At 40.0% G+C, this 15,787-nt stretch overlaps 1 protein-coding gene across 1 annotated transcript; it reads right to left on the bottom strand.

Annotated features, from left to right (window-relative positions):
• Positions 1–1,522: 1,522 nt before the first annotated feature.
• COPS5 (COP9 signalosome subunit 5) lies at positions 1,523–15,661 on the bottom strand. Its single transcript, XM_059815400.1, has 8 exons — positions 15,494–15,661; positions 15,124–15,358; positions 12,278–12,406; positions 10,991–11,056; positions 9,431–9,516; positions 6,450–6,561; positions 4,760–4,908; positions 1,523–1,915 (listed from the first exon to the last, which is right to left on the bottom strand). Exons 1-8 carry the CDS (start codon positions 15,649–15,651, stop codon positions 1,831–1,833), a joined length of 1,020 nt encoding a protein of 339 aa, XP_059671383.1. The 5' UTR covers positions 15,652–15,661; the 3' UTR covers positions 1,523–1,830.
• Between the last annotated feature and the right edge of the window lie 126 nt (positions 15,662–15,787).

Below are 15,787 nucleotides of genomic sequence, written 5' to 3'. Positions count from 1 at the left end.
TTTAGCAACAGTCCTGGTTAACGGGGGAGGTCCCGGATGACTGTAGGCTGGCCAACGTGATGCCCATCTACAAGAAGGGCTGGAAGGAGGATCTGGGGAACTACAGGCCTGTGAGCCTGACCTCAGTGCCTGGGAAGATTATGGAGAGGTTCATCTTGAGGGTGCTCACAGGGCACTTGCAGGACAACCAAGGGATCAGGCCCAGCCAGCACGGGTTCATGAAAGGCAGGTCCTGCTTGACCAACCTGATCTCCTTCTATGACCAGGTGACCCGCCTAGTGGGTGAGGGAAAGGCTGTCCATGTTGTCTACCTGGACTTTAGTAAAGCCTTCGACACTGTCTCCCACAGTATTCTCCTGGAGAAGATGGCGACTCGTGGGTTAGACAGGTGCGCTCTTCGCTGGGTAAAAAACTGGCTGGACGGCCGAGCCCAGAGAGTCATGGTGAATGGGGTGAAATCCAGTTGGCGGACGGTCACAGGCAGAGTCCTCCAGGGCTCAGTTTTGGGGCCAGTCTTGTTTAATATCTTTATCAAAGATCTGGATGAGGGGATTCAGCGCTCCCTCAGCAAGTTTGCAGACGACACCAAGTTGGGCGGGAGTGTTGATCTCCTCGAGGGAGGGATCTGCAGAGGGATCTCCTGCAGAGGGATCTGGACAGGCTGGATCGATGGGCCGAGGCCAATTGTATGAGGTTTAATAAGGCCAAGTGCCGGGTCCTGCACTTGGGTCACAACAACCCCATGCAACGCTACAGGCTTGGGGACAAGTAGCTGGAAAGCTTCCCCGCAGAAAAGGACCTGGGGGTGTTGGTTGACAGCCGGCTGAATATGAGCCAGCAGTGTGCCCAGGTGGCCAAGAAGGCCAACGGCATCCTGGCCTGTATCAGAAATGGTGTGGCCAGCAGGAGCAGGGAGGTGATCGTGTCCCTGTACTTGGCGCTGGTGAGGCCACACCTCAAATACTGTGTTCAGTTTTGGGCCCCTCACTACAAGAAGGACATTGAGATCCTGGAGCGTGTCCAGAGAAGGGCGACGAAGCTGGTGAGGAATCTGGAGCACAAGTCTTATGAGGAGCGGCTGAGCGAGCTGGGGTTGTTTAGCCTGGAGAAGAGGAGGCTGAGGGGAGACCTCATCGCTCTCTACATCATTCTCTACAATTACCTGAAAGGGTGTTGCAGAGAGGTGGGTGTTGGTCTCTTCTCCCAAGTGACTAGCGACAGGACAAGAGGAAATGGCCTCAAGTTGCGGCAGGGGAGGTTGAGAGCAGATATTAGGAAAAATTTCTTTACTGAGAGAGTGGTGAAACACTAGAACAGGCTGCCCAGGGAGGTGGTGGAGTCACCATCACTGGAGGTGTTCAAGGAATGTGTGGACGAGGCACTGTGGGACATGGTTTACTGGGCATGGTGGTGTTAGCTGATGGTTGGACTTGATGATCTTACAGGTCTTTTCCAACCTTAGTGATTCTGTGAAGATGAATGTTCGCCAAAAAAATTCAAGCCCCAAAACACACACTTGTTTTCAAAATTGTTTTATTGCAGTTGGATAATAGAGATAAATACCTAAGAGCAAAATCCAGTAAGTCACATTTACTTTTCTTTTGAAACAATTCTCCAAACTGGTTGTGTTTTATGATAAAGAACAAAGTTGCACTACATTTCAGAACATTTTGTTCTTTAAAACTGATTGGACAGGTGGGAAATATTAAAGTACTACAAATTAAATGAATAATTTTCCACTCCAGCTTCATTTCCCAAATTGAACAAGTCCAAGTGAAAGAAACCATGACTTTTTCTGCTTTGGAGATGCATATCAGCTGGTGATGCACTTCAAGCTATATTAATTTGATTAAAAAGTTTATCCTTAATAACCTGAGACATCAATCCATGTATAGCTTCTATGGTGGTCTTGCAGCTGAAAAACAAGCATAAATTCAATGTTGGCCAAACACTGAACTGGACTGTCATTTTATTTGAAGATACTCAGCTGTTTTGGAAGTTCAGGGTGCCCATAACCCCATGAATCTTAACAACTGTCCAGAAAGGAAAAGTCACACACAGCAATTTAGCCATTGTTGCCAATAGCTTTTTGTTACTTAAAAAGCAAACTGACGAGCACTATTACACACAAAGACCAATTCCAGAAAACTTCTTTGTCTGGCAATTTAGGAGATCTTACATTAACAATAGCAAGTGAGCTCTGTGGTCACCTCAACCAAAAAATAATAATAAAAAAATATCCCTGGGGGAATGGAGCTACCAGCCATTATCAATACCTGAAGGCTCTCACTGTTTTCTACTTTATATCCTCTGACCAACCCCAGGCCAGTAGTGCATGGTGACCGTAACTCCTCTGCAGAACTTTACAGAGAACATTAAAGGAAGAGTTTAGAGCTAATCAGTTATTAGTCAAAATACATAACATGTGCAAAACCCCCAAACAGCTGAGAGGATTCCTATTGATCCAAGTTTCATCCAGTGTGCCTGGCTTAGCGGGACGTAGTGTCAAACTAACAAACAAAAAAGTCTCAAAACAGAATGTACAAATGCAAAAGATGTATCAGCCCTGAAGGCATGAAGAATAGGGATGAATTACGACTAGATAGATAAAGGAAACCTACACAAAGGAAGCTGGCTTGGAGCACAGTTTGGCTAATGCATGTGTACTCTTAGAAAACAGCTCTTAGAGATGTGTATGTGCAGTAACAGAAGGTATCATATAGCCAATTGCAAGCACCTTTATGCTAAGGTCTTACAGTATTGTTTTTCCTAAAACAGGTACACCCAATAATCCTTTAGCAAACTTTGCACCTTTATTTCTTGAAAGTAATTTAGGTGCCACTGAATCAATTTTCCTGGTGTCTGCACAAGTCTTCTACTGTCTTTTCTCAGGAAAGATTATTAGTTGAAGAAAAACATGCATCTGTAAAAGTGTTACAATCCATTTTGGGAACTACAGTAGCCTCTGTTAAACAGGAAAGCAGAACTGATGACAACAACAATCCCTTCCAGTCTTACAATTTATAAACTAACTACTAATCATGACAAATAAAAACAGAAAAGAAAAATCTCTAGAAACGCTACAAGAAATACTATAGCAGGATGATCAGAGAAGGAGTTATTTCTTAGAATAACTGTAAGCATGTGAAAGTAATGTGAAAATAAAAGGCAGTCAGATGCCCTAAACAGAGATGAAAATCAAAGCAAACTTGTCAGCAACTTCAGCCTTCTCACGTCTTTAAAGCTTTGCTATTGTACCTGTTTCACTACAGGAACCGGGACGTATCACTTAACCTGGCTGTTGTGAGTTAGCAACAGCCTTAACTCCATTGCAAATGTATTCTGCAACTAAGAGAGTCTAAATGGGTATTAACTTCTACAAAGTCAACACCCCAACTCGATCACGTTTGTTAGAAAACCTGTAAGAGCTGTTAACTTTGCTTAACAAAGAAACAAATGCACAGAAGTCACTAGCACAACAGCAACTCCGATTCTATTCAGCAATGACCATATTACATTTGCAGGTATCCCCCCACTGCTTACTGTGAAACAAAGGCTTGTCCAACACAAGCTGATGCCTCTCTTTATTAAGGCAAAGCTCGTGTTCACCTGAGTCATACTGAGCAAGATGTAAATAAAGTAATTTATTTATAAATCAGTCTCTTCACACAAGACCTCCTTTTTGTCTCTGGATTTTTTAACCTATCATTAAACTCACCACTCATCTGGCATCTCAAAAATCAGTTCCTTAGTGAAGTGTGTACTATGGCACATATTGCTAACGTGGAGGAGAGTCAGGGAAAGAGAATACAAGAAAACTGTTCTATGTATCAGGATAAAATTATGAGGAAGAGGACCAGAAAACCTCCAAATCTGAAAAGTAGAACATCCCAGATTTTATTCTATTTTTGCAGTCTGTTCCAAGTGATTCTACTGAATTGTTCTCTTAAGGAGAGAGATGTGAATATTAGTGAGAAGCAACTTTTGTACTTCAAAGCTCAAAAAAGAAAAGAGCTCATTACCAACAAGCATATAAGGAACACTAGGGGAAAACACTACAACTTCTTTGAAATAATGCTGTACACTCAGTGATGATAAGTTCATTAACTGATAATAGCAAGTATTTGCTATCAGGCAGGGTAGCTAAATATAAAGCCCAGAATGTCTGTAATCTACTTAAAAACAAAACACAAAACAACAAAAAACCTTCCTTATTTGTGGAAAAAGGATGTATTAATTAAGGAATATGAAAAAATGGGATTTCTTAATTTTTAAGTGAATGAAAGTATCACACAAGTGTAAACTTAACTTATGGGACTGTTAGCACTAGTTCTTAAAATCATGTTCTATACAGTAATTTTATTTACTGTTAGTGTAAACCTGATTAACAACATAAAATGTGCTATTTTCTAGCAATGCTACCATTTTGCATTTGACAGAAAACAACTTTTTTGGTTTGCCATATACCGATGGAATTTAGCAGGGATTTTTTGTTTAATAGACTATAAACTAGAGTTGAATTAATTCCAGGAAAAAAGATTGAAAAGCCATTGTAGGTTTAATGAAGGCAAGGTTTTCTTAAACTTTCAAAAATAACTAGTAATATTTGGAGTCTCTCATTCCTATGTATGATCTAATAATTCTTATCTATCTTCTTGGTAGGTTACAATTTAATTGGTTATAATTTAATTAAAGGCATGATAAAAGCTTGAAACAAAATAACACTTTTTACAGAGAACACAAGTATGCATTATCTTACCTGTCTCTTGTTGCTTTTGCAAGTTTGTCTTCTGATTTCTTATCATGAGTCTCTAAACCCAGCATGAAACTGCCCCTTCCAAGCTGAGCTTCTGACTGTTCTAATTTTTCAGACAAATCAAAGACTTGGCCAGTGGTGTAGTCGGCATTCTTAGGAGAAAGAAGGCAATAAACATATTGAATTCTGAGCTATAAATTCAAGTATTTATACACAAAATAATCAAAATCTGAAAAGAGCCTTTAAGACTGTAGTACTGCACATTTTAACCTATATCTGCAATTGAAGTGATACAGATCAAGTGGCACACGAGTGATGGTTGAGAGAACAGAAGCTGAACATCTGACAAATGCTCAATACCTAAAGCCTGACATGGGCACTCTTCATTACTTTCCGCCCATGCTCTAAGTTATGAAAGACTAAGTAAAACTCAGTTGGTTTTGACTGAGAGAAAAGGTATAAAATTGGCTTTTGCAGAAGGAAGGTTTTGATGCTGAGCCGTTACGCTGAAGGTCTACCTGCAGTATTTCTGTTGCAACCTTGTTTTAACAGTTTCAATAGTGGGGTTTTTTTGTTTGGTTTTTTTTCCGAAGTATTTACTTACTCAACATCATTATTTTAAGGCATACTATTCATTCCCTGCAGAAAAGGACCTGGGGGTGTTCATCAGCAGCCAGCTGAATATGAGCCAGCAGTGTGCCCAGGTGGCCAAGAAGGCCAACGGCATCCTGGCCTGTATCAGAAATAGTGTGGCCAGCAGGATTAGGGAGGTGATCGTGCCCCTGTACTCGGCACTGGTGAGGCCACACCTCAAATACTGTGTTCAGTTTTGGGCCCCTCACTACAAGAAGGACATTGAGGTGCTGGAGCGTGTCCAGAGAAGGGCGACGAAGCTGGTGAGGGGTCTGGAGCACAAGTCTTATGAGGAGCGGCTGAGGGAACTGGGGTTGTTCAGCCTGGAGAAGAGGAGGCTGAGGGGAGACCTTCTCGCTCTCTACAACTACCTGAAAGGAGGTTGCAGAGAGATGGGTGCTGATCTCTTCTCCCAAGTGACTAGTGACAGGACTAGAGGAAATGGCCTCAAGTTGCACCAGGGGAGGTTCAGGCTGGATATTAGGAAAAAGTTCTTTACTGAGAGAGTGGTGAAACACTGGAACAGGCTGCCCAGGGAGGTAGTGGAGTCACCCTCCCTGGAGGTATTCAAGGAGCGTGTGGATATGGCATTGTGGGATGTGGCTTGATGGGCATTGTGCTGTGTGGTGTGGGTGGGTTGTTTTGGTGTGGGTTGTGGTGTGTTTTGTGGGTGGTGTGGTGGGTTTTTTTTTGGTTTTTTTTTTTTACGGTTGGACTTGATGATCTTACAGGTCTTTTCCAACCTTAGTGATTCTGTGATTACAGTGCTGTAAAGAGGTGTAAGTTTAACAGGTGTTTAAGACAAAAATCTAAGTGTATAGAGAAGTCAATAAAATTGAACATAAGTTGTTCCCACATTCTACTTTTAAAAAGCAGACACAAGGAACATTTCAGTATTTATGATTAGGAAAACCTTCCTTTCTTGTTTAATCTGACAAGTAGATTCTTAAAGTGAGATCTATGTTTATCAGTGTCCCATTAAGCATTTTATAGTAGAGGGTCTTGCTTTCAGCGCTAATGAATTAACATATGCACATTGATAGCACACTATGATACTTACAGTAAGCAAACTAGACGAACTGAGAGTGTTCACCCAGTACTTGTTCCACAAAAGCTCAAGCAATTTACGATCCAAAGATGATTTAAAGTATGAGACTTCTAAAGCATAATACCTTTAAAAACAAACATGCAAACAAAATAAGCTTCCATCTAAATATATCTTCTTTGGCTGTGACACCCAAAGTACAGGCATCTGAAAAAATCCTTATCAATGGCAAGTATCTTCAAAAATTCAAAGCCCTGAACAATAAAAAAGTTACCCACAGTTCCAATTCTAACTCTAAAAGACTTTCCATAGGTATTTAACATATAGCTTTAATAGAGGTCTATATAATCCCCACACATACTGTTGTGTTCTATTTAATGAGACTGCAAGTTATTTTTAATTATTCTCTTAACAACTTCTTGTCCAATGCAATGATGCCCTGTTCCATGCTTGGGATGTTAGTAATTGTTACTTACAGATGACTGCAGTTTTGCATGTATCACTTCTAACTCAATTAGGAATGTCTGATAGCAGTAAATGTTACAGACTGGCAAACAATCTTACGTTCTACCACACCTATTTTTGAAAGGTAGGCTTGAGTGGTGCTACAGAATTCACAAGAGACGATAAAGCAGATAGAAAGCTGAGCTATGCAAAGTCATTAGTGTAGGTGCATTACAGCAACATTAAAGGGCTATTAAACTTTATTTTGATCAGGAAATTCTTGAGCAGGTTATCAATAATCCTATTATCTCTTGATTTCTCTGGAAAGTTATTTTGCTTGGCATTTCTGTAAGAAATTCCATCTGAGATGATAATGCTTTAAAATCTACCAACAATACCACACTTTAATATTTCTGCGATAGATCAAATATCGTTATTCCACATATGCTAAGAAAAATGAGGTACTAAGTCAGTTCTTCAGAGAGATGTGTAGCAGATTCAAAATTAGAAATCCAAGTTGTTTGAGCAATAGTGGGATAAACTTACTTAAAAAGATTAAATGGAAGCAGTTTCACATCGGGCATTGAACACCAATTAAAGGAGAGAAGTTTGACTGAGATTATCCAGACTGCTACTATGAAGCAATTAGCAGTCACTGGCATTCCAAACAGACAGGATCATTAAGGGTTTAGAGCACAAGTCTTATGAGGAACAGCTGAGGGAACTGGGGTTGTTTAGCTTGGAGAAAAGGAGGCTCAGGGGATACCTTCTTGCTCTCCACAACTACCTGAAAGGAGGCTGTAGAGAGGTGGGTGTCAGTCTCTAGTAACAAGTGACAGGACAAGAAGAAATGGCCTCAAGTTGCACCAGGGGAGGTTTAGATTGGATATTAGGAAAAATTTCTTCACCGGAAGGGTTGTCAAACATTGGCACAGGTTGCCCAGGGAGGTGGTTGAGTCACCATCCCTGTGAGTATTTAAAAGATGTGTAGATGTGGCACTTAGGGACATGGTTTAGTGATGGACTTGGCAGTGTTAGGTTAACAGTTAGACTTGATGATCTTAAAGGTCTTTTCCAACCTAAACGATTCTATGATCATCATTCAGGTTCTCAAAACTTTTAATTCTTAGTCAGACTACCCATACTACTGAGAGGACACCACCACTCTAGTCTTTTGTATTATCAGTAATTCAGTAATGTGACAAATTTCCAGTTTTAATTCCCTCTCTTTGCCTAACTGCTGTTTCCTTCTAGGAAAGACTGGAAAATATTTTCTTGGTTTGGATGGAAAGAAATGTCTTGTACAAGAAGCCAACTTCCTGAGACAGAGATTGTAACAATAACTGTTAAGCACTTCCAACTTAAAAAAAACCACCAAATGAATTCTCCCAAATTGACCACCTCTAAAATAGAAAGGATGAAACATATCCTCCTTTCATACTTAAAAGCATGGGGTTATGGCCAATGCCAGACTCACAAGGACTACTCTGAAATGACAAGAACATTACAGTTCTACAAAGATTTCTGTGTAGCTACTGTTCTGGATTTTTCCTCAAATTGGATAGGAAGACCAATTCCAATTGTTTCAATTTCTTCATCTCTTCAGGGTCAGACTTTGCACGCAACTATAAATGCAATGAAAAATAGATATCCATGCACCAAAACCACGAAAAAAGTACACAACAGCCTACAGGACATGCTGGTGTCAATGACATCAAAGTTCTCTGTACACAGATGCTTAAGCTGTAGTGCTTGTCAAAAACCTGAAGGTAGAATTGAAACCAGGCCATTATTGAAAGAAGCAACCCCATCTTTCCTCAGCTGTTCTTTGCAAACACTGCGTCTCTACTAGTAGAAACATCTGTCTCTACTTTCCACCCCACCTTAGCTTAACCAGCAAGAACATATGTGTTCCCACAAGCTGGACCAGATGAGGGGACTGACCCGGCAAAACAAATGCCTTGCCAAATAAGTAAATGTAGGTATGAAGTAAGGAACATGTGGCTGGGGATAGAACAGTTAAAGAAAAAATGGTTAAAACTAAACTACCATTTTAATTAATGGAAAGTAAACCAAGAGGAGAAAAAGCAGTAATTCTTTCTGTGGCTGCTGTTATCCTTGAAGCAGCTCCACTTTCAATCCTACCAAAGACAGAAACAATCTTAACACACCCAGTGATACAGGATAAAGAGATGCACAGCACTTGCCACTATTCATAAGAGCAGACAGATTACAGTCTCCCTAGCCCTGCTCCTAAATCTACATCTGACCCTTTCCTCCCTGCCCTAAGAAAGCACCACTACTTAAAGGTGTTTAGGAATGAACTGCTAAAGCTTTTAACCAGGTTCATCTTCATCTTTGTAACCGTCCTCCCTTAAAACATCTCCTGATAAATGACAGTAACACTTTTTCACAAAACCAACAATGCTAAAGCAACAAAGAACTTCAAGATCTGAAACACCCCAAGAAATGTACTTTTCCATACTGACTCACTAACCTAAACACAAAAATTGAGAACTTGTGCTAGAGTTAGTAGTTTTTATGTTACTTACTGTTTACAATGTACACCAAAGTCTTCTATTTTATTAAGCGGAATAGTCTGGTATTCAGAGGGACCTTCATCTGGAGGTTTATAGCCCTAAAAATTCAACAAAGGGCAAAGATGACATAGTAATTTGGGGACTTTTTTAAATGTCTAAACTCTTTGAAAGCACTTCACAAAAATTCTACCTTATGCAATTCTAGTTTATTTTTCCTATGGAAAATGAAATTTCCCCCAGTAGCCTGAAATTTGGAATTTTCTTGGATCTCAGATTTACATTTGGCTTTACTAGCAGTCACTGCATTTGCAGGTCTATCAAAAAGCATGTTAGAATCAAACTAGTGGTCATAGCTGAGATTTTTCAAACAAGTAAGATGGCAAGCTATGATTACATAATTTCTTAGATCAAAGAGGGAGTGAGCTTCTTCTAAGATAGTATTTCTCTACCTATTCTTGGAAGTGATTTCAATCCTCTTTTGAGGGAAGATAGGAGGCATGAGAAGAGGGAGGAACCATCCATGCCTTGGATATGCCTTAGGGATACCTAAAACTTCAGTAACTTACTTAGCCAAGATGGTGCCACTCACAGCTACTGACTAGACAAGAACTGCCCTAAAAATATGCTTCTAATGTGCATTTTCTATATAGGATTTGGTTTTCAGGTGCAGGATTCTTCTCCCTTCTCAAAATTCTGAAAGTATTTACAAAGTGGTTTTGCCTACAGCAGTGAATATTCTCCTGAATCACAAACTGCTCTAAGAAGATCTTTCATATATTTGTCAACACAAAAATATTGCTTGAATCCAACTGGGAACCTCTCACAAACATTTTTGTTAATTACAGTTTTACTGGATGTCAGCCTGAAGTTCTTGATGAGTCAATAATAACTGGAAATTTCAAGGATATACCTGAACTTTATTAGATTGAAATTAAACAGCACAGTTATATCTCTGCCAGAAGTATAAATGAAAGACTGCATTTAGAGATCTAGATCTCCAATATTTATGCGATTTCCTAGTTTTTAGCCTAATCCTTTCACGTTGTTCAATTAACTCGTTTTTTGTATGTTGTTTTGCAAACATTCGTAATATTTATTTGAAAGAGTTAAGTAGACAGTTTTGAAACTTGCTTTTCTAAAATGAAAAGCAGATTACAACACATAAAACATGCTATTAACACTTGATTTTAGGTCTAAAAAATTATAGAGAAGAATTAACATAAATCTATTTTGATGAATGCTACCTACAACTGTATCCATTAAAAAATGACTATATTGAGCTATGTAATTTTAGGACAGCTCCACTATCTAGACAGTCTATTTGATTTAACACTGCCAAAAATCTATGAAAAACAAACTAGAAGTCAACCTTTGTAAATGTAATCAATATCCACAGACATGCAATAACCAGTGTATCAGCATATCTTTCTTTTAGAATGAACAATGACATACAGTACAGCACAGCAGATCGAACTGTCAGATGATCAAACTGCAGTAATCTTTAGAACCCATCCATTACTCATTTAAAGATAGTTTTTAGCGATCATACACTAGATAATTGTAACTGTTTACCTTAGGATATGTCCTAAATGCTCCAAGATTTACTTTTCCTGCAGATATAGTCCTTGTTGGATCAATCTGTAGAAACACAAGTAATGCTTGTTATATGCATTTTATAAATTATTACAGGCATAAATTAACTTTACAGTAATTGTATTTCAGAAATATAATTAGTGCAAATTTTATTAGTTTTGTCATAAACAGTACTTTTTCAGTTGGCATCTGTTGGCATGAGACTTTCTAAAGGGATGGGAATATCAATAGCCTTCTATGGACCATTTTTTCAAACTCATTTTCCTTACTTCCCAAATACTTTAAAGAAATTGCACTTAAGAGCAATCAATAAACCATAATAAAAAAATTGGCATTTTAATCTTATAACCACTAGAGGTAATAAATAGCATTATGTGATCTGCTATATTTTGGTGGAATATACAGGAAACCAATGAAGGAATCACTAACATATTTACTAATGCCCTGTTTAATTGTAAATGTAATTAAAACAAGAAAAAAAGAAGGGGAAAAAAAAAGAAAAAAACAGTCCCAAGTAAGTGTTCTGAACCTGTGAAATTATGCCATAACATAGGAGAACTCACATGGTAGAAATACTTCTTAGGGGTGATTTATCCTTTTCTAACGTAATTCTTCCATCAGAGTTATATACCTTCTTTCTGACTAATTTCAGTCTTTTTTTCCTTTATTTCCTTCAGTAGCAATACAAGTAGTATCTAAAATAAGGTTTACTTTTGATTTCAAATGTGATCTGAAGCCTGGAAGACCCTGAAGGGCCCAAAGAGTTTCTTCAGATTTTTTCTTCCAAGATAGATTTCCTAGTGTCTTTTACCTTATACTATGCCACTGATTTAATTTAAAAGGCATTTTAGATGCAAAGTAACGGAACCCTGTGAACATGCTTTGCTCTATTTCGACAGAAGAAGCAATGAAGAGAACGAAAGAAACAGACTTTTGTTTTATTGCAGGAGGTTGAATAAGGATTGCTCAATACATTTTTTGCAAAAGTACCAAATAGAACTTTAAGTTAAGAGTAACGTATGGATTTGTACAGAGCTACCATACCTGGAACAATGCAGTGAAAATGGCCTCAGTAAGCAATACCACTAGTTTGACCAGTACGTGGCCAGCAAAGCAAAAGGAGTGATATCAATTTAAAGGTTGGATCTAACACTTCCATCATGCAAAATACACACTACTAGAATGTTAACAGGCAGAAGTCTAAAAATTATTCCCCCCTCAATATAATTTGCTATGCAGTTTTATCAGCTATCATCCAGTACTTACAACCACTGCTACAAAGGGTTCTTGAAATTGCTGATTAAGCATCTGGGTACTGACATCGATCCCAGAGAGCCAGCAGCCATAGCCAGGGTGACTGTGATACCAGCCAATTGCATTTTCTAGACGACCAACCTAACAGCAGTGGAAGGAAAACAAACCCAGGGTTAATCTCCATTCCGAAAGCATGAGCTGCCCTCTATGGGGCCTCCCAGCATACTACAACAGGGTGAGAGGATAAAAAAGAATATACACAGAGCCCGCAATGCTAACTTACTAATACTAAACTAAGTACTAAACATACACCTTATTTTGCTGAACTATTTTCTAGAAACCATACAATCTGTAGTATTAGCGTTCTCTGTTACAGCTACTACCACAGAACAAAGAACTTCAAGGGGCCAGGAGCTCCTTCTTCAACGACAGCTGAAGTACAGAAGAGATTCCACATGGTGACATGGTAAGTAAGCCGGGACTCTTCAGTGTGGAAGAGAGATTTCTTACGGTGGATATGACATAAGTCTATATAATCTCATGCAATGTATGGTATGTCAGTACAGAATGAATGTTCATTATTTAGTCAGTAACACATCTCAGAGGCATAAAGAGAGATTATTGCTAGGTTTAAAAAATAACTTCAGAGAGGCACGTTTTTGAACACCAGAAGTGGCAGAAATTATTGCTAGAGAATGCTGTGGAAGCCAAGAGATGAATTTTTGAGATTTTTAGGATCAGGAAAACTCACAAGTTTCCAAATAATACCTCTGGCTATCTACAAATACTGGAAGAAAACCAACCAACCAAAACAAACCCCAGGAGAACAAACACCCATTGCACCTGATTTTGTAATACTCTCTCAGGAATTGCTTACTGGCTGCTCCATACTGAGTTGAATAATTTCTTATTATTCAGTTCTTAACTGAGAGTTGTGTGTTTGGATGCATCACCTGCTTGATTTTGCCAAGTACTGAGTATGTCAGGAAGGTTAAATCAGAAGAATGTTAAGATGAGACAGAACATGCAAACTGCCTACTGAATGGAACATTTATTTTATTTTTGAATTGGTGAATAATATTTTCTTTACATCTCCCTTAATAGAGAAGGAGGGACCAACAAAACACTAAAAAACATGTGTTATTTTTCAAAGCCAAATAACACTATTAGCATCAGATCCTGCCCATGGAGAAGCAAATAAGTGGAACACTGGCATCTGTAAAGTACTTACACAGGGGAATATATCAACTTGCAATCCAATATTAAAAAAAGTTATTCCAGGAACAGCTGCTTGCCAAAATCAAATGTGGAACAGACAGTATGCAAACTCTGCCAGAGCACCAGTAAAGCTGAGTTACTATATTTGCACACAAGTTCAATTTCAAAATTGTGAAACTAGCTATAGACAAAACTGTACAATATAAACAACTAGAAAAAAACTCGTTTCCTATCATATCGGTACTCCTACATAAACCTGGCCCGTTTTAAACATAAGATTAACTAACTGTATATAAAAAATACTAATTTTATCCTACATACTATTTTGAAACCCATTATTTCTACCTAAGAACTGGATAGTATGAATATATCTTTAGGTAAAAACATCTTTTCAAGTTACCTACTTTTCTGCAACAACAGTATTAGCATCATGACATTAATAGTTTCCAGATAAGAGGAACTAGATTAATTAAATAAAATTACTTCTAAATTTTCTCATAAACAGGGATGAATTATTAAAACAAAGTCCCAGAATATACCTACTTCTGGATTATGTTCACTCTTTTCTGACATTATGACTCAGCCTAATTCACATCTATTTAAATATCTCTAACTGCATATAGGGCTGCGAATATAAGTACAACTCTCCAAAATAACCCAAATACTGCTTTGTTATCTCCAGTGAATAAGTAAGGAGGGCCTCTAATTTTAGCTGATTTAAAAAACTTCAAGGATTAAAGAAAAATCAAAGGGTAGACTGGGCCTCAAAACTATTTAAGCTTGGAGACTTAGAGTTATTTCAGTGCTTATTCGTAGTATAGGATTGCCCTGTATTGGAAGAAGCATGTCAGCAGATGCTCTGATGTGCCATGCTGGTTTCTACATCAGACGCAGAGCAGATTCATAACTCTGTCATCCTTCTGCATGTGAGAATTTTACTGCATAGTCAGGCTTAATATGAAACGGATCTCTGAATACAGTGTGATGAAGAGGGGGAACAGACATCTCAGTCACTTCATCTAAATTTCCAAATTATAAATATGAATAATTAAGTTGCACTGAAACTTACTTATTCCTTCATTGGCATTTTCTTCACAAACGTCTTGTCTTTATTTTTATGGAGAACAGCAGCATGGCTATGCAGTAAGACTTCAGAAAGCAAGAAAGTAAGAATAAATGTGATATTCCTGATCTACAAATAGTAAAGTATGTCTGTCACATACATATTTTATGTTTAATTTTGCATACTGTTTTTAGAAACACGTATTATATCAGTTATTTTAGAAACACACACCCTCCTCGTTCCATCCACAAGCCACCAGCTGCAGCCACAAAAACACTTCCTGAGCAAGAAAAATCATTTATAAAGGAAAGGAGAATCCATTACTTGATGACCTACTGTAAGACATGGAAATACGTATGTGAAAATGTTTAAAGGGGCCTGTGTTCTTTGCTGCTGACGTAGTTCTCTTAGTCATGTTTGAGAAGAAACGGGGCAACTGGACAGCCACTTTATCACTGGGGGAGGGGGGGAGGCGGGGAAGCCTGCAAACCCCAGAATATGTTCCTGTGCGATCACCTTACAAGACCTGCAGCCACACCATGAAGGGAGAGAAACACCCTCTGCCACCTCTCCTTACCTGCTTTGCGTTTTCAATGTATGCAGCCATGTACTCGTAGGCGGCCGCCTGAGCGTTGACGCGAGTCTCGGTGCCCTCCACCGGCAGGGCGAAGCTGTCCATGATGATCATGGTTTCCCCGTCCACCTTGCCCAGCATGAGCCCCATCACCTCCAGGTTGCCCCCCGACCTGGCGTGCATCACCATCTTCAGGAGCGCCAGCGCCGAGATCTTGCAGTACTTGAAGTAATGGTGGCTGCAAGAGAGAGGCCGCGGAGGCCATCAGGGCCGGCCCCGCCGCTCGGCCCGCGCCTCAGGGCCTCGCCGCCCGCCCGCCCGCCCTCCGGCCCCGCCGCCCGGCCCGGCCCGGCCCGGCCCCGCTCTCACTCACTCTTTGGTCCAGGGCTTGGCCGCCAGGATCTCCTGCTGCTGCTTGCGGTCGTACTTGTAGATCTCGTCGATGCTCTGCGCCTCCTGCATGTTGTTGGCCAACTCCCACGTCTTCTGCGCCATCCCGCTCCCGGAGGCGCCGCTCCCTGCCGCCGCCATCGCCCCCCGCACCGGGCGCGGGCCTGGCCCTGGCCCGCCTCACCGGGCCGCCGGCGGAACCAAGCGAGGCGCGGGGGTTGCGGGGGGAGGTGGTACGGTCCGCGCAGGCCCGGGGCGGGCGGCGCTGCGCCCCCAG

This window comes from Gavia stellata, chromosome 3, assembly GCF_030936135.1.
Source record: "Gavia stellata isolate bGavSte3 chromosome 3, bGavSte3.hap2, whole genome shotgun sequence".
Lineage (NCBI taxonomy): Eukaryota > Metazoa > Chordata > Aves > Gaviiformes > Gaviidae > Gavia > Gavia stellata.
The sequence above is the reverse complement of the archived record's forward strand: the minus strand, read 5'-3'. Positions and strand labels throughout refer to the sequence as shown.

What these genes read in the sequence shown, in the direction of transcription:
- COPS5 (XM_059815400.1), bottom strand. Translation starts at nt 15,651, where the DNA reads ATGGCGGCGGCAGGGAGCGGCGCCTCCGGGAGCGGGATGGCGCAGAAG. An exon ending in CATTTAGGACATATCCTAAG is followed by an intron (nt 9,517 to 10,990) that starts GTAAACAGTTAC and finishes TTGAATTTTTAG; the next exon opens with GGCTATAAACCTCCAGATGA. An exon ending in GTTCGTCTAGTTTGCTTACT is followed by an intron (nt 4,909 to 6,449) that starts GTAAGTATCATA and finishes CTTTCTCCTAAG; the next exon opens with AATGCCGACTACACCACTGG.